This window comes from Abramis brama (assembly GCF_963993115.1).
Source record: "Abramis brama genome assembly, chromosome: 5".
NCBI lineage: Eukaryota > Metazoa > Chordata > Actinopteri > Cypriniformes > Leuciscidae > Abramis > Abramis brama.
The window spans coordinates 7,617,003-7,641,464 of NC_139967.1; the positions used below are offsets into that span (position 1 = coordinate 7,617,003).

At 35.7% G+C, this 24,462-nt stretch overlaps 2 protein-coding genes across 3 annotated transcripts in view; both read right to left on the reverse strand.

The window, feature by feature from the left end:
* Positions 1 to 121: 121 nt before the first annotated feature.
* Positions 122 to 18,852, reverse strand: lrrc74b (leucine rich repeat containing 74B). Of its 2 annotated transcripts, XM_084113801.1 has the most exons (12): positions 18,713 to 18,852; positions 18,207 to 18,396; positions 17,888 to 17,991; positions 14,744 to 14,930; positions 12,148 to 12,290; positions 11,180 to 11,312; positions 9,741 to 9,947; positions 2,669 to 2,778; positions 1,801 to 1,916; positions 1,395 to 1,473; positions 1,139 to 1,234; positions 122 to 1,059 (listed from the first exon to the last, which is right to left on the reverse strand). In XM_084113801.1, the coding sequence occupies exons 4-12, from the start codon at positions 14,889 to 14,891 to the stop codon at positions 964 to 966; spliced, it is 1,128 nt and encodes a 375-aa protein (XP_083969927.1). In that variant the 5' UTR covers positions 14,892 to 14,930; positions 17,888 to 17,991; positions 18,207 to 18,396; positions 18,713 to 18,852; the 3' UTR covers positions 122 to 963. The 2 variants fall into 2 exon arrangements, with proteins under 2 accessions (XP_083969927.1, XP_083969926.1); XM_084113800.1 differs by lacking the exon at positions 18,713 to 18,852 and having other exon boundaries at positions 17,888 to 18,234.
* A 2,003-nt stretch (positions 18,853 to 20,855) lies between these two features.
* The window catches only part of nos1 (nitric oxide synthase 1 (neuronal)), a 68,139-nt gene continuing 64,532 nt past the window's right edge, over positions 20,856 to 24,462 (reverse strand). Inside the window, exons 28-29 of the mRNA XM_084113589.1 lie at positions 24,232 to 24,350; positions 20,856 to 22,968 (exon numbers count right to left, since the gene is read on the reverse strand). Of these exons, the coding sequence (XP_083969715.1) occupies positions 22,953 to 22,968; positions 24,232 to 24,350 (135 nt within the window). The 3' untranslated portion in view covers positions 20,856 to 22,952. The remainder of the gene's footprint in view (positions 22,969 to 24,231; positions 24,351 to 24,462) is intronic.

Here is a 24,462-nt window from a genome sequence, read left to right on the forward strand (position 1 = left end):
AAAAATATAATAATAATGAAATCAGACTAAATGCAATGGGCAAGCACATTTGCTGCCTAAATACCATAGATATATGCTAATTATTTGTAAGGAAGATGTGACACTGACATATGACGTTGTTCACTTGAATAATCTTGCAGGGTGAGGAATAGGTTTTCTATTAGTTTTTTTTAGTTTTTTTAGTTTTTTTTTTTTAAATTCCTACGTTTTAGAAATATTTTATTTAATACTTTTCTGTTTTATTCAACAATGAAGGAATAAATTGATCAAAAGTTGCAATCCAAAGAAATGCATCATACTTTTCACACAAAAAAAAGAGAAAAAAAAATTAAGCAGAACAATTGTTTTTCAGCATTGATAATAATACATGTTTCTTGAAATCAGCATATATTAGAATGATTTCTGAAGGATCATGAGACACTGAAGACTGCAGTAATGATGCTGAAAAATCAGCTTTGCATGACAGGAATAGATATATTAAAATATAAAAGAGTTATTTTTAAATTGTATTGATATTTAATAATATTTACTGTATTTTGAACAAATAAATGCAGTCTTGGTGAGCATAAGAGACTTCTTTCAAAAACATAAAAAATCCTGCAGACCCCAAATTTCGGAATGGTAAGTAGTATAAAGTAATTGGATAAATGTTGTTTACAATGATTTTACACAAAGTCTAGCTTGTCATTGCTCCACACATGTCAACTACCCATTTTGTTAGATATGTTTTAAAGTCTAAGGTCACTAATGCTATCAAACCCTGATCTATACATCATTCTACTGAACCATTGTTCCCTTAACGGCAGAAACCGATCCATCAACTATGACTTGATCCAATTTACCATGTGGGGGAGTGTGAGGCTAGATTCAAATCAGTTTAGAGTCTCAATTATATGCAAGTTCAAAAATACATTTGCAGTTTTACATGCCTATGGATTGTCCAGAATGTTTTTTGAATAAATTTCAGGTCTTTTTCCCACTATGATTCACTTGGAGGTTTGGGAGTGTTTCTTTGGTGCTGTTGAGTAAGTCTTTAAATTCTTGGTCCACGCAAATGTCCTACAAAAAAAAAACGATAGAAATAAAGACCAGTAAATATCAAAGGAAATATGAGAAATGAATGGGAAGGGCCACTCACAGAGAAGTCCAAGAACTCGACTGCAGATTCTGGATTTGCTTGAACCGATTTTAGAATGGCGAAGCATCCCGCTGACTGCATTGGGTTCCTAGACATCTGGATCATACCGAAAACCAACAGAATTAGTCATAATAACAAATATAGAAATGCTGTAAATCTCTTCTGACGCAGACTTGAAAGTTTATACGCTCAAAAGCCACTTTAGTATTACTTGCTTCAACAATTCAGCTGCTGTTCCTATTCTAATGTTTCATACTTTGAGAATCCGTAGAGTTGAGTTCACTTTGAGGCCCAGTGCAAAATGCACGGCTCCTTCAAAGGGTATGCGATTATTGCTGCAGACAAAGAAAAAAAGACAATACTGAAGTATTTTTGGCAATGGAAGTATAAGTGTTTGTCATTTTATTGACTGTTTGCTAAGTCTGGTGTTCTGCAAATAAATCATGAATAAATGTGCATTGTGAACATTCAAACAAATTTAGCAGACAAACACAGAACAATTCCAGCCGTCTACCATCTCATAATTACGGCAATAAATCAAGACAACTGTCCACGTGTGCACGTAGGGAACAATAAGTGAGGGCAGTTTGTGCCTTCAAAACATTGACTCGTCGGTGAGCACAGTTATGATATATAACCATACTATGACGACAGTAGCCTACCTAATGTTCAGATCCTCCAGTGTATTGTTGTTTTTGAGTGCTTCCTCTAGAGCCACGGCACCTTCTTTGCCCAGGCCGTTGTACGACAAATCCAGGGTCCGCAAGAAGATATTTCCCTTAAAAAATCAAATCCAAACAGACTGACTGTAGTAACATATGTGCAGAAATTAAGTGCTCCTTTTTTAAAAGGGTCATATCATATATCAGATTAAAAATAAAATAATATATTTAAGAAAATATAATAATAATTATGCAAATTATATATATATATATATATATATATATATATAGGTCCTCTACATGCAGTCTGGAGGCAATCACATCACTACCACATGGCACAAGCTGATTGGCCTCTGCTGACCCTGCAGCCAATGAGAATGCTTGCTAAACATTTAAATAGTCTGGTTCATTGTTTGCTATAAACTAGTCAGAGTTCCTCAGATACCCTCCACCTCCCCCAGCTCCACCTGCCTAGATCTGCTATGGGATTTAAGTATGTTTATTTATGCAGCATATCTTACAAGGTCACATAAAGTGTCTTTACAAATACATTAACATTGCCATATTCAATGGCATGCTAAACTATTCCAATAGATGTCATGATGGAAATCCTCCTTATTAATTAATTAATTTTTGGACAGGGGAGGAAGTTTCAGTATGTTTTCATAGTTAAATTAACTCTTTTATCTCAAAACATCAAATACACTTTAATTCCTCGTGATGAGACTCCTTTACTGCATAGAACAGAGGATCTAACAGCATTATCTCAGTTGTTAAATCTTGACTTGATCAATGGATTTTAGGCTAAAGTAAATTCTTAGCATGAGTGACTGACTCTGGCAGAGGATGGACTTTATTTTTCTCTTACCCCCAGGCCTTCAGCAAATGCAATGGCTCCTTTTCCTCGAATGCAGTTCCAAGCCAGATTGAGTGACTTCATTCCCGTGTTCTCGGCAATAGCAGCACCCAGGATTTCCCCTGAGGAGAGGAGAAAGAAGCTGAGCAACATGGGGGAGTAACTGTTATTAATTCAGTGTATTATTGTGCCTTCCACTCATAATTTGATTTCTGTATCTGACTGACTAGTAATTTAGGCCCAAAATATAGGGGTCCCCTTGTGAGTGACCCTCTCCCTCAAATAAAAAAGTTATAATATGAGTGACTGCTCATTAAGACTGCGTTAAATTAATAAAAAGTGACAGTAAAGACATTTAAAATTTTACAAAATATTTCTATTTCAAATAAATGTTGTTCTGTGCATCAACAACATCCACAAACATATTAAGCACCACAACTGATTTCCATACTAATAATAATCAGAAATGTTTCTTGAGCAGCAAATCAGCATATTAGAATGATTTCTGAAGGATCATGTGACACTGAAGACTGGAGTAATTAGGGGTGTGACGAGATCTCGCGAGATTAAAACGCGACGAGATTTCTCGTCGAGTGAAATTTTGTATCGTGAGTAAAAAAAAAAATAATAAAAAAAAATAATAAAAAAAAACTTTGTCTCGTGAGTTGTTGTGATGTCAGCGTGAGGGTGAAATTTGTATTGAAGATGCCCCTGCCACTTTTAAATCATTTGTGTGCTGGGCCGCTCACTCACTCACTCGCGCGCACACACACACACACACACGCTCACTCGCGCGTGCACACACGCACACTCACTGTAACCGCACTCTCACTCACTCTCGCTCACACTCAACCCGTCGTGGAGGACCGTTAAAATTAAACATGCTAGTCTTTCTGTTGTGAAGCATCACAGACGCGTTGTCGCCCACTATGACACACTATACGAAATGAAACGATCGAATCTTGCGTCCCGACGCCCGTTGTACTTTACGAGTCTCCTCGAAACGGATCGTGCCAAAATAGTGTAATCTGAACCAGGCAGGTAATAAACATTTGACCTATCACGCAAAGAACCTATTAACCTGTTAAGCTGTAACCCCACTTTTGAAAAATCCCAAGAAATGACATACCCAAACTGAAACAGATACAGTTCATGAACCCTTTGTACTAAAAGCACAAGTATGATCTCATTTGAAAGCTGACACCTGGCAGTTTATTGTAAATGTAGAATTAATTATTGTCATAATGACAAAAATTGTTATAAATAGCTTCAAAGTTTTGTAAAGTTATTAGAAATTATTTTTTATGAAACATCCTCATGAAAAAAAAATTGAAGTTGGCACTGGAGCAATCTAGAAATGCACTACAGCTAATGCCACATGTCTAAACATTTTATGTTTAAAATCTTAAGATAATAAGTCCAAAACTCTGTATTTAGTGAAATGTTTTTCAAGACCATGTCATGTGACTTTATTTTGATTTGACGCTAAAATGCTACTGATGTTTATTGTCATCTTCTAACCATCTATCCAGTATATTGTCTTTATTGTTTTGTGGTGCAAACGAGCCCCATTCAGTCTCAGTCTCCCCCTGCACACATTCACACCTCTCCAGCCTAGTTATTGCTCTAAATATGCATTTCTTTTGTCTGCATTATAGTTACTAACGACTGGCTATTCACAGGCTATTCATAGGGTTTCAGTCACTAATTTCTTTTCTTAAAGTTCACCCTTACATTTTAAACTGTATCAAATGCATTTCTTGAATAAAGAAACATTTCAGTAAGCATTCAAAAAATAATAAAAATATAACTTCTAGGTGGCAGGTGCACCTAGGGCTAGCTAGCATGTTAGCTTAGCACACCATCAATACACGACAATTTATGAGATTAAAACCATGTTTGTGCTTATAAACTTACTTTATAAAGCAAATCGAGTATTTTAAATAATTTTTTGTGATCTAATTTGGCTTCAGATAAAAAATCAGACAGAAAATATACTATTGGATAGTGTTCTGCACAACGATTCTATATAGATTAGCACGGGCGTAATTTCCTATGGGGACAGGGGGGACATGTCCCCCCCACTTTTCAAAATCCCGTTTGTGTCCCCCCCACTTTCCAATTCGTTATGATTTAAAAAAAAAAAAAAATTGCACACCTTCATCGCCACGGAGGAGCAGGACAAAGAAAGCTTGTGGCGATGTTAGCTGCTGCGTCCAGGAACGTCGCGTCCACACTCTAAAAATAGCTCAATGAAAGTTCTAACGAGCAGGGAGCGCTCCTGACGCACACACACGCACACGACGCACAGACAGCGCGCCAGAATCGAACAATAACACACACATTTATGCCAAAATGCCCATTTTGTCGAGTATCCTCACAAGAACAGTCTTAAATAAGTTAAATAAAATCTTAAATGAAAGTCAAGAGTAAATGAGAAAATTAAATGCGTGAAATCCTGTCAGCGGCAGATCTTAAAGGGACAGCAGCCACTAATTCTCTCTGTCAGTAAAGTTAACCAAAGAACAAAGGGAACAGAGAAAATCATTAAGGATTAATCTATGTAATTTATAATTTATGCAGTGCGGACTATTTGATAACCTTATTGAATTTCTGTATAGTTCGTACCTGGAAAGGCACAGGTAAATACAGGGCCGGATTAACCATTAGGGCAACTGGTCACTTGCCCAGGGGCACATGACATCTAAGGGGCCCTGACAGGTAGGAAATACACAGAAATTTAATAAAGTTATGAAACACTTTACAGTCTGCATAAGGTGCATCTACACGGGTTCACGCAGACAAAGTCTTTCCTCCCTCCCCGCTGAACGCCAGCGATTACTAATTCGTGAAATGCACTCCCGCTGGTTGAGTGCGGAAAAAGTTTGTTTTTAGGTTCGATATTAACAGGACATTTGTTCTACAGGGTCGGTAGTCTAACAAAGATATCAATAGCAAGATTACTTTTAACATTATGTGACCATTGTATATCGACATGATGAAAATATTCATTCAAAATCATTTGTGCATTAATGCTGCATAATTATACCTGAGAATGCTTTGACGCGTTTCCACAGCGCACAATGCTTAAGGGAACGTCTGCCAATTCCACCAACTGCGGTAAACGTAGCCTATAATTTCTATTATTTAAAATTACTTTTAACATTTAAAAACAGACGTTTTCAAATTCCAAAGCTTGCAGAAGGTTCCTAATGGCAATACTGACTTAGGCTACAGGTAGCCTTGAGTAAATTAACTAAGAAAATGATTCATAAAACGTATAAATATCAGTTGAGCCTATGTTTACTTTCGTCACTGACACAGACGGAAATGAAAAGACTATCAGTCAAAGTTCAGCTTTAGGAGGGGAAGAAATAGGCCAGGATAAGAATACTGAGAGAATAAGAAGATGATGAGAGAGCAGGTATTGACAAATAATCTAATGACAAGGTTTTAAATAGCCTATTTCTTATAATTTTTTGGCCTTCAAAAGTCCTAAATTACACATATGTAGGTCAAAGAAATCCAAATTTTCTCGGGGGAGCATGCCCCCGAACCCCCCTAACTATGGGGGGCCTTGAGTCTTGATGCCCAGGGCACAGGAAATTGTTAATCCAGCCCTAGGTAAATATGACATTTATTATGGGTTTAAGTGAGGATTGTTTAAAGTTCACTTAAATTAAGTTGTTAGCCTATATTTTTGAAGCCTAATAAATGTTTAAAATTTGGAGGAAAAAATAATTTTCATCGAGACATCGGTAGCTATATTAATATCAGTGATACAGGCCTTCATTCATAAAAAGATGCTATTAAACAATTATTTAAAATGTGCTGTCTTTATGTTGTTTCTACATTACAGTGGAAATTGAGTCTCACTTTATTTCAATTTTATTTACACACAAAACATTAATAGTGAACATATTTGACTTTATAAAATGATTCTCTCATGTCTTGGCAATCGGCCCCTATTAAACAATAAAAAATTAAGACATATTTTTGTTATACAAAGTTTAGTAGCCTACTATTCTTTTTGGCAGAATTGATCATTATAATCAACTTAATTATTTTCAAAATTATTATTATTAATTATTTTGTATCACCATAGTCCCAAAATGCATGTAAATGCAGGAAATGGGATTCAAATCGAAAAAATGTTCCCCCATTTTGTGTCCCCCCCACTTCTCAAACCAAAGTTACACCCTTGTAGATTAGCATTACATTATAAATATAATCTATTATTATGGAAATACCTGGCATGGATTGAAAAACACAGGTAACTCAAATATCATAGCAAACATGTTTATTGTCTTCAAAACTGCATGTTACAGCCATAGTTACAGCGCGATCTCTTGTTAGCTTTGTGTGTGTTCGAGGCTTCCTGGATTGTCACATGATTATGGCACTTCTTCATGTTCTAATACTGTGCACAGGGCGGCGAGGGCGCCCTCAGGCTATTGGTATGAATTCAAAACACAGTATCAGAGTTATGCAAACGCTCATAATGATTACATCGACGCATTTGGGTATAAATTCAATAAATATTATTCCTGTCTATAGAAATCTGATGTAAACCTATGAGAATATATCAATATTTCTCCAAATCTGCACATTTTTGAGCTAAAGCCCTGAGGCACGTTGTTTTGTGTATCGCTGTCATGACGACGGCACGGGAGTTTTTTTATGAATGAAAGCGGCTGACACGCATAATTCATATCAAAGGTATCGACTAATTTTTTCATTTCATAACTCCTGAAACAAATTAAGAAATAACTGTCGCTATAAGTTTCTCAGAATACAATAGTGGTCAAATTCTGAAACTTGAGTCTTATATCTTTTTAATGATGTATAGTTTGTATAACATTAAATCTGATAGTAACTTTGAACTATATATAAATAAAACCGCTTCAGTGCGTCCGCGCTCTGGCAACGGTTAACAGGTTTAGCACTAAGACATGGGAACAGTATAGCTAACATTCACATATCACAAGTCATATCGACATCGCAATATTAAACAATGTTATCGCACATCGCAGCTTTTCCTCATATCGTGCAGCCCTAGTTACTGCCCAAAGGTCTCAACTGCTGCCAGAAATCGTCGACATGCTTATATTCTTGAAAAAGAACATGACCATATCTTAGGCTTATCTTAGTTAATTTATCTCTTTTTCATGCTTGAAGAAAAAAATTGTTTCTGTTTGAACTTGTAGTTTTGAGAGAGCAGTACTTTGATTATGGATACACACTTACTGTTTGCATTTAAAGTGTTATTTCAGTTATTTATATTTATTTTTTTTATACTGTTTTATTTTTTTATGTTCGATTTGTGGAAAGGAGTTAGATTTCTCATGTGAAATCGTACAGGGGAGAAGCCAGACGGTAGAGTTTATAGCAAAATATTTTGCAGTGTTTGCATGTCCTTTACTGCATAGAATTCATTAAAATAGAAGTAAAATAACATTCATTACAAGTTGATTTCAAAATGCACATAAATTGTTTTGCATTTTGTGATTTTCAGTTGAATAAAAGACTATTTTCCATTCATATATTTCATCATTGAGGATTTCTTAAAATTGTGTAAAAATCTCGTCTTGTCTCGTTCTCGTGAACCCAATCTCGTGTCTCGTCTCGTCTCGTGGAGTAAGCGTCTCGTCACACCCCTAGGAGTAATGCTGAAAATTCAGCTTTGATCACAGGAATAAATTCTATTTTAAAATATATTCAAATAGAAAAACGGTTATTTTAAATTATATTAATATTTATAATAATACAAATAAATGCATCCTTGGTGAGCAAAAATCTTACAGACCCCAAACTTTTGAACGGTGGTGTATTACGTACAGTATAATAAATAGCATTTCCTTAAACTGTTTCCATTTTCAAAGCTCTTAAATAAATAAAAACACACAATGAATATCACAATGAATATCATATTTCATTTATATTACTATATCAGGCCTTATTGGCCATGTTTTCAATGGTCACCAGGGTAGCCTGCCAAGAATAAGCAAGCAGTGTATGATTATAAAAGCAAAGCCATCACCATATGCAATATGAACAGAGATGTGCCAGTGGAATCTGTTAAGGCTGTATGAATCATGGCAGGTCATGGAGGAGTTCCTCTTGATGATTATATGCAATATTTTATTGAGGCAATTTCCCTATTTTCACACTGTCATTCATGCTGACAGCTATGGGGCTTTAGGACTATATTCTATATCCCTCATCATCATACTGGGGTTTCTGATCATTTGAGATCCAGCCCTCTGGATATGGAGATGTTTGCAAATAGGAAGATATTGTGCTTGTGTTGAAGCTGAATATCATTTCCAATTTGCATAGCAGTTAAGAAGAGGGCACTTAGCTATAAAAAAACAACATTATTTTGAAAAATTGCTTTTCCATACTTTCTCACAGAAAGATAATCTTTTGGTGAGCCAGATGTGTTTGAAAACAGCAGATCTGAAGGTTTTTATCAGCAAATTTTGCCACTCTGACATAATATCTAGGCTATGTTTGTCAAAATATAAAAAATGTAACAGCGTAAGTCAAAAGTTTGTTTAAAAACAAATGCAAAACCTCTAATTAAAGTTGGCATGAAATGGAAGTTTTCTGTTGCAGGAATGCAACTTCAAAAAGCTCAAAATGCTCAGTACAAAAACGCTAATGTAACCTGAGAGTTCTCTTTTGATTAGTGAATTGAAACTAAATTACAACAATTTTGTGCCTAGACATTTTATTTTATTACACTCAGGAGTGATGAAAAGTCATCAGCATAATCAAAGTAAGAGAAACTGACATATTTAATTTGATTCCCATTGTGGAATATTTCAGTGAAGGTTAATGTTCTTTTATTGTCATGCATGTGTTAGGTCAAATCTCAAACTGTTTTCTTCTAGTATACTTATAAGTGGCCATGCAATAGTCTTCCAGTTCAAGTGTTATGTGCAAGCATTCAACATTAGACAGCCAAATAACTCTAAATGCTCCTTTAAAAGCAAAGTTATTGAAGAAGAGGTCTGCCGTAATCATGTCTAATCTCAAGAAGTGAACCTTTCAAATGCAAGCTTTTCACATCATCTCACACCTGCAATATCTGCGAATCTGTTGTGACTCAGGTCGAGGTGCTGGAGTTTCTGGTTGCCGATCAGAGCTGGAGACAGGTGTCTGGCCGCTCGCTCATCCAGATGGTTCCCGGAGAGGTTGAGAGAGAATAGGGTAGTGTTTTCCAACAGCATGCTGGACAGAGCCCTGGCTCCATATTCACCCATCCGGTTTTCTGACAAATCAATGTCTGGGAGGGAAAAACACAATTAACTGCATAATCTTAAAAGTTTTACTCTTGAATTTACAGCAAAATATCTAACTTTTTCTAATAAGTAATGCAAGTTACTTTCTTCCTATTTATTGACATCCTATTCTTCCTCAATCCGGCAGCAACAATTCAATTCAATTCAATTCACATTTATTTGTATAGCGCTTTTCACAATACATATGAATGTGTCTACATTACAATTTAATGTAATTAGTGTCCAAATAATGTATTTCAGAAATGTACATATATAAGTCACGCAGTTAGCTAATAATGTTTTAATTTAAGGCAGAAACAATGAGCTCATTGAAGTAATTATTACAAGTTGTGAACATAATTAATACAACAGAAAATGTACACAACACAGCAGGAAAATTAGTTTGAGCTGCGCCCTCTACTGTACAGGTGTGAATCTGCATTTCCTTCAACCTGAGGCCTGTTCATTTCACTTTTGGTGTGAAAGGGCCTTAACATTTGCCAAAAATAGAACTTTTGTTTGTTATTAAAAAACAAGCAAGCAAGCAAGCCCAGCTCAGGTGAGAAAAAGTAACGCAAAAGTAATGTAACGCATTACTTTCCATTAAAAGTAACTAAGTAATGCAATTAGTTACTTTTTTGTATGGAGTAACACATTACTTTTAAAAGTAAATTTCCCCAACACTGATGATAAACTGCAAAAAAACATATTTTTGAAGTTGTAAATAAAACAAAGATTATTAGAGCACATTTTAGAAAAATACTATTTCAGATTTTCTTCTTCAAAATTTCACATTTAATTCAATGTCTTTGCTTGCCAATTCTTAGTAATTATTTGTGAAATTTACTAGCAATTTCTGAGTGAAAATTGTTTCAAAGTTAATCCTTTTTTTTCAGTGAAAGTGTGCGTTTAATAACATTCACATCAACAGAATTAACTCCATTTCATAATTCTATTATTTGAACAGGATCATTTCTATTAAATGTTCACTAGCAGTCTAGCACCGTTGTGTGTGCTCAGATATCACAGTGCAGGACAGGAATGATAAAACACCTTGCAAAATACTGGGTTCTAAAAGATTCCAGACTGTCCGATCCCCATGTTCCTACAAAATACATGACAAGACTGTCTCACGGATAAGATCAAACAGACTTGAAGTTCACACTGCTAGTGAATCCCAAATAAAAGTCCAACAGGAAACAAGGCAGTATTGTAAAGTAGAAGCAGTGTGTGTCACCTGTGATGTAGCAGTTCTCTTTGAGCATGTCAGCGATGGCAGCGGTGCCCATTCCCTCCATACAATTATCTCGCAGATTCAGTTTCAAGATGGAGGTGTTGGTCACCAGAGAAACCGCCAGAGCTTTGGTTCCCTATAGAGGAGGGTTTTTAAAATGTTTAACGTTGTTGCATACCCTTTATGCTGTGTATCCACCAAAGCATTTTTTCCTAAGGCCAGCAGTTTTTTATTTAAATGGGAGCGCCGTGTATTTCAACAATAGACACAAGTGCAACAGTCGGGTTCCAGAACTAAAAATCCCATTCATTTTCACAATAGGAGAAGTGATTTTTAACTTATAAACCTTTAAAAAAAGACCTACTGATATGGTATATGGTTTTACTGAAGCCATCAGCCCACATTATTTTAACTTAAATAATCTTGTTTAACGATGGGAATCCTCATGAAAAATGACATTACCCATGATTCTGCAATAAAATCTTGACCAATCAGAGAATTGAAACAAACAAATCATGCCAAATAGAGTGCAACAGTCAGTTCCGGAAGTAAAAATTCCATTAATTTTCTCCATAAGGGAATTGATTTTGAACTATAACTTATATACCTTTAAAGACTACGAAGTTCCCATCAGCTCTTTTTATTTTAACTTATTTTTAAAATAATCATGTTTAACACTGGGTGTAGAAAAATTTAGAAAATTTAGAAAAACTTCATTACCCATGATGCTGTGCAGAAAATTACACCAATCACAGAATCGAAAAAAGCTACAGGCTCCAAATGACCGCCCACTCCAATGAAGCGCTGCAAATGGCGTAATGGATTATACGTATAATCAACATTTGTAAATGAGTAGTTTTATATTTCTCCATCGTTTTTAATTCAATTATGCGGTTCACAGTGCTTCATGGGATTGTAGTTCTTTCCCTCACTAAAGCCATCTGACATTAAACCTGTTTCGTTGTTCTTACCTGTGATCCCAATCCATAATGCATCATGTTGATTTCACTCTGTTTAATATTTCGGAGGAAGTAGGATACAGGAATTACGTTCAGCATCTTACAAGCCTCTTTGTAGCGAGACTGGCCTGTAGGGTCATATGCTTGTTTTTCATCTAAAAAAACAATCAGAATACCTCTCATTTGTTTGATAAGATATCTCTTGTATAAATTATGCAAATTGGTAAAATATTGAGTTGCAATGATGATAAAAGAACATTTTCTCAATCAGTATAGACAAACACAGACAAGAACCAATGCTTGGATGTTATGAATGGTTGCCATTGCATTGCTACTGTATGTGGTTGCTAAAGTGTTCTATGTGGTGTTTAGCATGTTTCTATGTGGTTTCTAGGGTGTTCTTACTAGCCCAAGCAATGAGTCAAGGTTTGGATAGTTAGCATGTCTAGTTAATCATTTCACTTAATGGGTTAGTCCACCCAAAAATGAAAATTCTGTCATTAATTACTCACCCTCATGTCGTTCCAAGTCGTTCGTTTTTTTCATCTTCAGAACACAAATGAAGATCTTTTTAATGTAATTTGAGAGCTTTCTGTCCCTCCATTGACAGCGCAACTAACATTTTGATGCTTCAAAAAGTTCATAAAGAGATCGTAAAACTAATAGATATGAATCAAATGGTTTAGTCCAAATTTTCTGAAGAGACTCGATCACTTTATATGATAAACAGATTTAATTTAGTCTTTTATTCACATATAAACATTCATCAACTCACACATCAGTTGTGGTAAACAGAAGCTCAAGCATGTTCACTTGACGTGCGAGAACCAATGAGGTTCATTCTTGTGTTACGCGGCACGTTTGAGCTTCAGCAAGAACCAATGAGGTTTGTTCTCACATGTCAAGCAAGTACAGTTGAGCTTCTGTTTATGTGCGCTGATCAATGTTAAAGTCTTTGGCTGAATCTGAAATCGCACACTTCCCTACTATATAGTAGCGAAAAACAGTATGTGACAAAAGATGCCCGAATTGACAGTACTCATAAAAGAGTAGGCAAAAATGACCTGGATGACCTACTACTTCCAGCGAGATTCTGAAGTGTGAATACGACGGACACTTTACTATCCTATGAGGCCACAGGAGAGGATTTGTGAATGACAGTGAAGCGAAGCAACTGACGCTGGTAGGGTCACATGACAATGACAACATGGCGAACGTAGTACGTCCGGATTACATTCATACTACACACTCATACTACATAGCACATATACTTTTTTAGCGGTCACAAAGTAATTACTTATTCAGAATAAGTACCTACTCAAGAGAGTATGCCATTTTGACACAGCCTTTGTCAATGTTTAAATGTAAAAAAAAAGCCTAAATTCAATCTGTTCATCATAAGTGATCGAGTTTCTTAAAAAAATTGGACTAAACTGTTCAATTCACATGGTTTAACTTTTTGAAGCGTCAAAGCGTAGGCTGTGAATCAAGGGACAGAAATCTCTCAGATTTCATTAAAATATCTAAGTAAAAATATAAAATAAAATAGTATATTTCTCCATTTATGGGCATTCAAAACATACAGATTTTCTGTAAGCAACGAATAAATTGCAGATATTTCAATGTATTAGTAGATATTTTTGGAGCACTTTTAAAAGTATGAAATCTATAATTTTAGAATATTCTGTAAAAAAAAAAATTTATAATACAATATTATAATTAAGTGTTTTTAAGTGCAATTTTATAATACAATCAATATATTCATAAATATACTCATATACATAATTGTCCTGTGGATGTAGCCCCTGCTTCTAAATAAGTCTAATACAAGAAATACAAATGCAAATATAAATGTAAAACAATAAGTAATAGTAACAATAATCATAAAAAACTACAGCAGAAGATAACATTGAAAAATTGCTAAGAATCTGATTTTCTGTAGCACAAACAGTGCAGGGTAAAGTTACTCATAAAGTTAGGGGTCTACTATTATAGTTATGAGCAAAAATAATAATGATGCTTTCCTCAGCAAGCGCCGTTAATCAGAAGATAACCAATATGGCGTATTCACACATGCAACCTTAGCTCAATTGAGATGAACTGGTGTGACTTTGTAAACCAAATACGACAACAGTGTATCATTGTTTCTCATTGAGATGCGCAATTATCATGAATGTGGAAAATTCCCAAGCCATTCATTAAGCTATGCGGAGGCACACAGCAGTAATCTAGCAGATGGCTATCTCTAATAAGCTGAATAAACAGCCATCAGAGAGATAGTGAGAGATGGATCGAGCCGTGATTTATGTATATGTAGAGGATTGTGTAGGTGTTTCGGTATCTGCAGAACAAGCAGGTGAAAAATGAGAGAGAGAGAGAAAGAGAGAAGCCTGTCTGAAATTACAAGCATGACTCACGGCCGTTTGCCTGTTTTATTCCCCATTGAGTGGAAACATCATATTCTCTGCCCCTTAGCTCTTTGACACCCTCTATCAGAACGTGCATCACCCACGCCCCCCCGCCAGCCCACTCTCTCTCTCTCTCTCTCTCTCTCTCTCTCTCTCTCTCTGTTCATATTCACACTTTCACTTTTAATAAGAACTCTCACTGTGAAATCTGCTGAGTTCCAGGTCTATGTCAAAATCTTGGTCAGCGATGACACACTCTTCCTCCTGCTGCTGTCCATCACCTGGGAGGCCTCGACCTTCATCCACCTCGTCTTCTTCGTGTGTATAATCTTCATCCTGTTGGGCCATTCTTATGCTTTGATTCTGGCTGGGGGATCTAGGCACTCTCTGAGCAGAAAGATGAACATTTTCAGGCAGGGAACATGCTCCGAAATTATGCCTTGTCATTTAGCCGTCGGTCCAACGTTTAATTATTTTGTCTAATAAGTCTTATAAACCCTCAAACTTTTTCAAGGCTTTTTCAACCTTATTCAAAACTTTGTAACAAGACTTTGCTCCATCCATTCATCCATCTATCTATTGTTCACTTATGTCTACAAGTCTTATAAACCTTTCAACTTTTGCAAGGTTTTTCAACATTATTCAAAACTTAACAAGACTTTGTTGTTTCTATATAAAATATTATATGTGTAACATTTCCATCCATCCATCCATCCATCCATCCATCCATCCATCCATCTATCTATTTGCCCGTCCGTCCGTCAGTCCGTCCGTCAGTCCGTCCGTCCATTCATACTCAAAACTTTCCAATAAGACTTTGTCAAGCCAACATTCAAAACAAACTTGTCAAACTTTGCTGTTCCAGTTAAACATTGTTATATGAATTTCTACATTTCACTTCTGAATTGTGCACAATTCTATCATTTTACTTCCACAAAGTGACATATTTCCGAATGAAACATACTGTGAGGAAAAAAAAACATACTGTAGGGTAGGAATTGATTTTTTTTTTTTGGAGGATTGAGTACCAGATAGCAGAATGGAGCTGCAGATGGTTTGTGGTGAGTGGTTGAAAAGTAACTGTGTGTGCCCACTGGTGCTGAGATGAGCGGGCGTTTACAATTCAGTTTCTATGTGAGATGAGCAACGGGCTCATGCGGGGGATTCTGGGATTGACAGCGGTGAGAGCATCAAAAAGTTGAGAAAACCTAAACTATATACAATGACATAAACAAACACTGGTCAATCACACTCCAATCAAGCTCAACATATGCTGATGATAAGAGTGTGAGTTTCTGATGAATTTGGTGCCTAAATGACATCATTATATACAGTGGTGGTCAAAATTGATGGCACCCCTGATAAATATGATAAAAAATGGCTGTAAAAAATAAATCTGCATTGTTTATCCTTTTGATCTCTCATTCAAAAAATTCACAAAAATCTAACCTTTCATTGAAGTAAAAGAATTGAAAGTGGGGGGTAAATCACATTATAAAATAAATGTTTTTCTCCAAAACATGCTGGCCATAATTGTTGGCACCCTGTTATTAAATACTTTTTGCAACCTCCTTTTGCCAAGATAACAGATCTGAGTTTTCTCCTATAATGCCTGATGAGTTTGGAGAATAACTGACAAGAGATCAGAGACCATTCCTCCATACAGAATCTCTACAGATCCTTCAGATTCCCAGATCCATGTTGGTGCTGCTTCTCTTCAGTTCACTCCACTCATCAGGTCAGGGAACTGTGACGGTCATGGCAGAAGCTTCATTTTGTGCTCAGTTACCAATTTTTGTGTTGATTTTGATGTTTGTTTTGGATCGTTGTCCTGATGGAAGATCCAACCACGGCCCAGTATAAGATTTCTAGCAGAGGCCGTCAGGTTTTGATTTTTTTATCTGTTGGTATTTGCTAGAATCCATAATACCATGTATCTGAACAAGATGTCCAGGACCTCCAGCAAATAAATAGGCCCACAACATATAAGATCCAGCAGTATATTTAACCGTAGGCATGGGGTACTCTTCATCCCTGTTTGCACCAAACACATCTGCTGGGTTTGCTGCCAAAAAGCCCTTTTTTTTCGTTTCATCTGACCACAGAATCCGGTCCCTTTTGAAGATCCAGTCGTGTCTGACAATTGAATATGCTGGAGTTTATTTCTGGAGGAGCGAGGAGGATTTTTCTTGAAACCATCCTAAACAACATGTGGGGATGTAGGGGTTGTTTGATAAAAAATTTTTTTTGGCTTTCTGACCCCAAGACTCAAGTCATCTCTGCAATTCTCCATCTGTGATCCTTGAAGAGTCTTTGGCCACTCAAACTTTCCTGCTCACCGTGCATTAAGACAATATAGACACACGTCCTCTTCCTGGCAGATTCGTAACATCTTTAGTTGATTATAACTTCTTAATTATTGCCCTGATGGTCAAAATGGGTATTTTCAATTTAGATTGATTTAGAATATTTAGATATTTCCTTACAGCCACTTTCTATTTTGTGAAGCTCAACAATCTTTTGCTGCACATCAGAACTATATTCTTTGGTGTTACTCATTGTGATGGATGATTAAGGGAATTTGGCCTTTGTGTTTCCTCATATTTAAACTCCTGTGAAACAAGAAGTCATGGCTGGACAATTTCATGTCCCTAGTCACCCTGGTGTGCTAAAAAAGGTAAATATTAATGGGAATATACTTCAGAGATATTTTATTCATAAAAAATTCTAGGGGTGCCAACAATTATGGCCAGCGTGTTTTGGAGAAAAACATTTATTTCATAATGTGATTTACCCCCCAATTTCAATTCTTTTACTTCAATGAAAGGTTCGATTTTTGCGAATTTTTTGAATGAGAGATCAAAAGGATAAACAATGCAGATTTATTTTTTACAGCCATTTTTCATCATATTTATCAGGGGTGCCATCAATTTTGACCACCACTGTACAGTTACTGTCCAAAAAATTGTAGGGGTCTTCTTTTGAAAGAAGTCTATTATGCTCACCAAGGCTGCATTTATTTGATAAAAAATTCAGTAAAAACAGACTAACACTTTGCAATAAGGTTTGATTTGTTAACATTAGTTAACTACATCAGTTAACATGAACAAATTAGCAATGAACAATTCTTCTGCAGCATTTATTAATCTTAGTTAATGTTAATTTCTACATTTACTAATAATTTTTAAGATCAAAAGTTGCATTTGTTAACATTAGATTATGCACTGTGAACTAACAACATTTTTATTGACATTAACAAAGTGTAAGAATATATTGTTAAGAATCTAGACCTTACTGTAAAGTGTTAATATGTTAATATGTGAAATATGAGCATGGACACTCACTTGGCCATCAACACTTCCTCTGCTGTAGACACTTCTGGGTCTGCTGACCGGCCTGCTCGCAATTCCACCCAAATCCTCTTCTTTTCCACCTTCATCTCCATTATCTTCACACACAGATGGAAGAATACTTTCTTTTGTCACCTTTTTACCCGCTACCATTCTATGTATGTTTTGAGACTTTGTGATTGTTTTGTTCAAACTAAATCACATTTGATTCACTCTGCTTTCCCAAGTCAGACAAGATCGATATCCTTAAATGAAATCAAATCTATGAGAAAGCAAATCAGTGCAGTGTTGTCTCCTGTTGCCCCAGACTAACCTGCTCTGTTGGAGGGTCATGTTTGACTGACAGTCACTTTGAATAATGGTAGAGCTGCATTTTTGGACAGTTTGTCCAATCAGCAGTGGAGGCTGAACAGCGAGGGTGGGCTATTGTTCAGCTCACTTGTTTTGTTGACTGGTTTCCATGGTGTTACTTCTCCTCTCACAAAGCCGCACTCAATCTTTTTCTGAAGTGAGTGGTACGAGAGAGATAAACAATTAAATAAAACTAAGAACATACTTCTCCCTTCAGTAAATATCAGCTTCGTTATAAAAGCTAATCAGCTGCTCTCAACACAATTTAAATTAAAAATAATTTCATAATTAATATATATATATATATACAGTATGTGTGTGATACATAATCTATGTACAGTATGGTATGTGTATATATATATAATATATATAGTTTTATGGTGTGTAACTCTGCACCTTTACCTTATTTTTTATAATTCTCAGGTAAGTTGAATCGGATCTAAATTATAAGCATTTTAAAATACTTACAATTCGGACCGAAGACTTCTCCAGGGTCTGTTCTGGCGTATAAATCAATGCCCCAGGAGGCAGACGTTATCAAAATAGTCCATTTATTTATTTATTACAATTAGTATCTATAGCAAAGCAGCATATGAGTGTCACTGTCGTCGTCACAGATATTTAAAGATAAATTAATGACCTCCCCAAATGAGGTCATCTAGACTGAACGCCCCCTTTAAAAAGGCCTTTTTTATGTGTTCTCCTCCTCATTTGGCGAGTTCCTCACTTCTTGTCGGCATCACTTTTCATTCAACATAAAAAAGTTGCTCTAATACATGTTTTTTCTCTACTTTGAGCGCAAGTTATCTGTAGAGTGATATGTAGAGTGGTCTCATCCTTATCTCTCTGACCTTATATTTAACTCACTTCTGTACTTGCACACATGTATAACTCTGCAACACTCTCCAGCCTAAAGGTCACAGCACTACTGGGAGAATATATTCATTATATTCTAATTATAGAATATAATCTATATTATATCTGATTAAATTAATTATATTAATTTTATTATAAAATAAAATCCCCATGTAACAGTTACATCATTACCTATATAAAAAGGCTTTTCAGAAAAAAAAACAAAAAAAACCCCCATTATACATAATATATTAGCTAAATACGTCAAACAATGAGGGTGATTGTATTATTGTGCATATTAAACAACAATATATTCATTCTATGTTTTTAAGGCCTATATATTTTATTATATTTATTTTTAAATAATTTGTAATCCCCACCATTTATTTATATTTACTAAATAGTCTTTATATAATAAAAAAATGTATCTAAAATGTCTGAAATAAAAATATTTTTGTTTTTAAAGATTTTTTTTCTTCATATTTAGTATGGTAGCATTTAGTATGTGTCTTTTTCTCCAAAGAAATTTTAAAATGAATATCTAAGACCAATTTGTCACTTAAAGGCACACTATGCAATTTCTGCTTTTCTCAAACAGCGACCCCTAGAGTCGCTGTGGAGTACTTGTATTTAAAGTTACTGTTGTCAATACCACTCACGCAGAGCTGTCTCTGCACTCTTCGTGCTCTCTTCGTCGACTCTGCCATGATTCACGTCTGAAATGCGTGCTAGTGTCTTCCATAGAGGCTGCTTCATATGTTGTTGATGTATGTGACGTCGTGCCGTAAAGAAAGTCGTGATTCTCGCGAGATTTGGTGGGGCGCCACCTCTGAGATTTAAGGGATAAAATTGACTGCAGTGGGACTTCAAATTATTTAAAACTTGAAGGCTGATGTAAGGCCAGCTTAAGCGAAAAAATCCTGCGCCTCTTTATTCATTCGCCTCGGCCCTAACCTCTAACTGTGCTCTTCCTCCTTCACTTTTCCTCCAGATCCCCCTTGATATTTTTAAGTCTGGGTCTGTGCATCAAACTTTCGAAACAGTCCTATTTTGTTCTTCGCTTAGAAGTAAAAAGTTGAAAATACCTTTGCAGCAATATACTGTTAATGAACAATCCCGACGCCTAGAGCGATTATGTATAAGCTTTCCTCTCAATAACAAAATAAATATACAACAATGACAGTGGTGAGAAAGCAGCAGTTAAGAAAGCATCTGATCGTAGCAATGTGGATACATTTGTGGATTCACACTGGCATCATGTCGACAGATGAGGTCAATTAAAATTAGTTATGTAAAGTATGTTTGAAACTAAAGACTACATAGATCTGGCTATGTGAGACTATAGTTCTAATTAATCCCTTTTTTTGTAGGGTATATTGACATTACAGTACAGAATAGCTCTTTCGCCATTATCCTGAACATTGTATAAGCATTCATTTCATGTGTCATAAGGAATAGGCTCTCTGGAGCGCACGTAACGTCACATCCTTTTGATTTTCCCAGCAAAAATGTCCCGAGTCCTTTTAATAAAAATCAGTCGACAGGCTTACATAGACAACATAGGAAGTCAAGGAAGGATTTGTTTAAGTTTTGTTACAGGCCATTCACACATTGTCAACAAAAAAGCGATTAATACATTACATTTTTCTCTTTACATGACACACCATAATCTCCTAAACTCAAATTGTCACATATTCTTTTCTCCATTACAATTTTCTCAAATGAACTTTAGAAAAAAACAGCAAAGAACTTCAAGTTTTGACATACAAATGTTTTTTATTATTAAGTAGATGCAAAGTTCTTGCAGTATATGCATTAAAATGGCAAATGTTTCAATGTTCAAAGTTCCACAATAGAAGATTCACAGCGGAAATTGATCGGAACAGTTTCTTTTAGCAGCAGCAAAGAACAAACACAAAAACAGTAAACAAAATCCCGTAAGCTTCTTCACCGTCCAGTCACAGAGGAAGGGCGCGATCACAACAGTTAAACAGACAGTGCAGGATAAGAGAAAAACAAGACGGTAACATCATGCATTCAGAATAATGCTTCAGGTTCCCCCAAACCAAGTAAAGATTAGACCTCATATATTCACATAATATATTACAAGCAACTCAGAGGGACAAAACCAAATCAAAACCCATAATCAAAATACATTCTTAAAAAATTGTCATATATATTTAGATATTTACTGCACCCTTTAATATATGCATGTGTGTGTTTCTTTTTTGCCAGACTTTTTATAATCACAGAGTTTAAACGGTGCAAAACCCAAATGCGGGGAAGGAAACATTCAGTGTTAACAGCATACATAGAACAAGAATATTCTCCTACAGAAAGACAACAGAAAGCCCCTTGAAATCAAATTACCTCATATAATATTTTTCATGCCAGAGGCCACTCATAACCCAAAGCTTTCCAAGCAAATCCAAAACGAGCAAGGATCTAACCGAACATACATATCAGAAGCTTAAAGGATTCATCTCCAGAAACCCGTCCTTTTAAAGCCATCAAAAAGGCATTGCATGCAAAAAAAAAGAAAAGAAAAAAAGAACTATGCGCGGCACTGATTTTTTGCTCTCTGTTACAAGCGTTTACCCTTTAATATGAAACTACAACTACAACGGTTGATCTTAAATCTAAAGAAGAAATCCAGGTCTCAGTTAGATTCAAAGAGAAGGGTCATCACAGCCATGTCTCAGAGAAGCAAGGAAAAGGGGATATAGAAGTATAATAATACAAAACAGGTGCATCACCTCTTTCTTTTTTGTCAATTCCACCTTTATACTGAAGATCAGAGCTTCAAGGACGTTTCATAAAAGCCCAGCCTAGAGAGATTTTTAAAACTCCAGAAATCTTTTCTTACACTTAGCTTGATTTAAATGCATATTGAATGATATTTAAAGTGGCCTCATCTTAGTTTTATTGAGCTTAAAATCCAACCCGTTTTCTTTAAATCCACAATCATTAATTTCAAAAGCGAGATGTTTTTAGTGTATCAAGAAACAAAAAATACCCACTCTTTTTTTCCTTAAATGTCATTATATTTAATTTCATAATTGAGGGTTAGTTGTTAACAAGACAAACGTTTATAACGAACTGCTTTAGCACGTTCAGATGCACAGTAACCAGTGTGCAGTCAATTAGCAGTGCGTGTCATTTACAAGTGATGATATCTTAAGGTGTCCTTGTTCCGGTGTAATATAATAAAGTGATAATATATAAAGCATGGTTTTCTAACTCATCTGCTACACAGCTGACATGCTGGCGTATATTAACTCTTTCCCCACAGTCGAAAGCGAACTGGGTATCTCTTGATCTGTGTTTGGCTCTTTTAAAGATGACTCACCCTTAGTAAATGCTAGCACAACCTCTCTTTTTAGCATGGACAGAGACTTGGTCTTTGATGAAAACAGATCGTAATGTGCGCAATAACCTCAAGACTCACTAATCAAACCAAATACTTCCCATCTCTGAATGGTAAAGTCAATATCTACGCATGTTTGTACATCAGGAAAGCCACTGATCTTGCTTACACGTTTAAAAGGCAGGCCATGTCTAAGTGCGCGCAGCCCATTATTGAGGACAAAGCATAACGACACACAAAAAAGTGCATTCAGAAATTCAAGTGAAAGGTAGTTGTATTAATGCAGATTTTGATCATAGAGAAGCACATCAAACAAGACCTAGCAAAGAAAATGAAATATTCCATTTAAAAGAAAAGAAAAAAAATAACCCTTTTTTTTTTTAAAGACAAACTTGGCACAGTTTTCCCGACTCAATCTTGGTGTCCCATCATGCATCTGGTTGGCTGAGTATGAGCAAAAACCAGCGATATGGACTGATAGTGAGACTATGAGCAAAACACCCTGTAAGAGAAAGAAAATAAAGATTTCAAAAAAGAGAGAGAAAAAGGGGAGGGTATGCATACAGTATATATATCAATCACAAAATCTAATTTATATTTTTTATTAATAATAATTAAATGCATTATGCTGCAATTAAATATTTGCATAAACACATAAATGTATTCCACAACTTATTTATGCTCACAATTCACTGTATTTTTAGTTATTGAGTGCATTATTGAGTGTGTGAAATTCATGATGTACACTACAGTTCAAAAAATTGTGGTCACTAAGATTTTTTTTTTTCATTGAAAGAAAGAAATACATACTTTTATTCAGCAAATATGCAATGAATTGATCAAAAGTGACTTTTACGTTCTTACAAATAATTAAAAAAAAGTTTTTAACATTGATAATAAATGTTTCTTGAGCATAAAATCAGCATATTAGAATGATTTCTGAAGGATCATGTGACACTGAAGACTGGAGTAATGATGCTGAAAATTCAGCTTTGATCACAGGAATAAATAGTATTTTAAAATGTATTCAAATAGAAAACTGTTATTTTAAATTTTAATAATATTTCACAACATTACTGTTTTTGCTGTATTTGATCAAATAAATGCAGAAGAAACTTTCTTCTTTTTTTCATTTTACATAAAATGTGGCCTGTAATTGTGATTAATTTGATTAATTAATCTGCATTTGATGAAAGTGATTTGAATAATAAACACCTTTCATGCTTCATTAAATCACATTCACATTTAATATTTGGATGCATTAATTGCAACGTTCCATGATCATATTTAATTATGTCGTGATATATTAATTCATCCAGTTTTGCGCACTAGATGACACATGGCGAGAGATTGTAAGGTACCTCTCGTCCTCCAACTCAAGGACTTTCATCATAAAACATCAAAATAAGCGACACCTCTCACAGGAACTACGGTGGCCATGCAGTGAAAAGGCCAGTTAAGCGCGCTACGGTTAAAGCACTTCTCCCTCCCTCCGCTCTCAGGGCAAGTGTGCGATGAACAAGCTCTTATCTGTAAGAGCACAAACAGAGAATAGCACAGCCACTCTCTTCTCACTAATCCTGTTACTCTGCAGCCTCTTCTCAGCCTCCGTCTCTATGGTTACCGCTGGCATTCAGTGATGCTGGTCCAGAGGCAGTATCTACAGTAATCTACACAACACAAGGTCCTCCTACAAGCATGGATAACCCCAAAGGCAACTCAAGGAGAGACGAGGACGGATAGAGAATAAGCAAACAGGACTTACTCATCTGTGTCTTTCTTGCTCTCTTCGATGAAAGCAATAGACTCCGACCTTAGACGGTTGGTGACCTCGTAAGTGCGCAGGGTCACGCCGAAAATGTCCTCGTGGTATCGATTCTCATCCTTCAACAAGAAAGAGGAGAACACAGTTTGAAAAAGTAAGTGGAACTTTTCAGATGACCTTGTACTTGATTTACCTTTGCAAACAAAAGGTCAGTTTTAAATAAATGGCTGA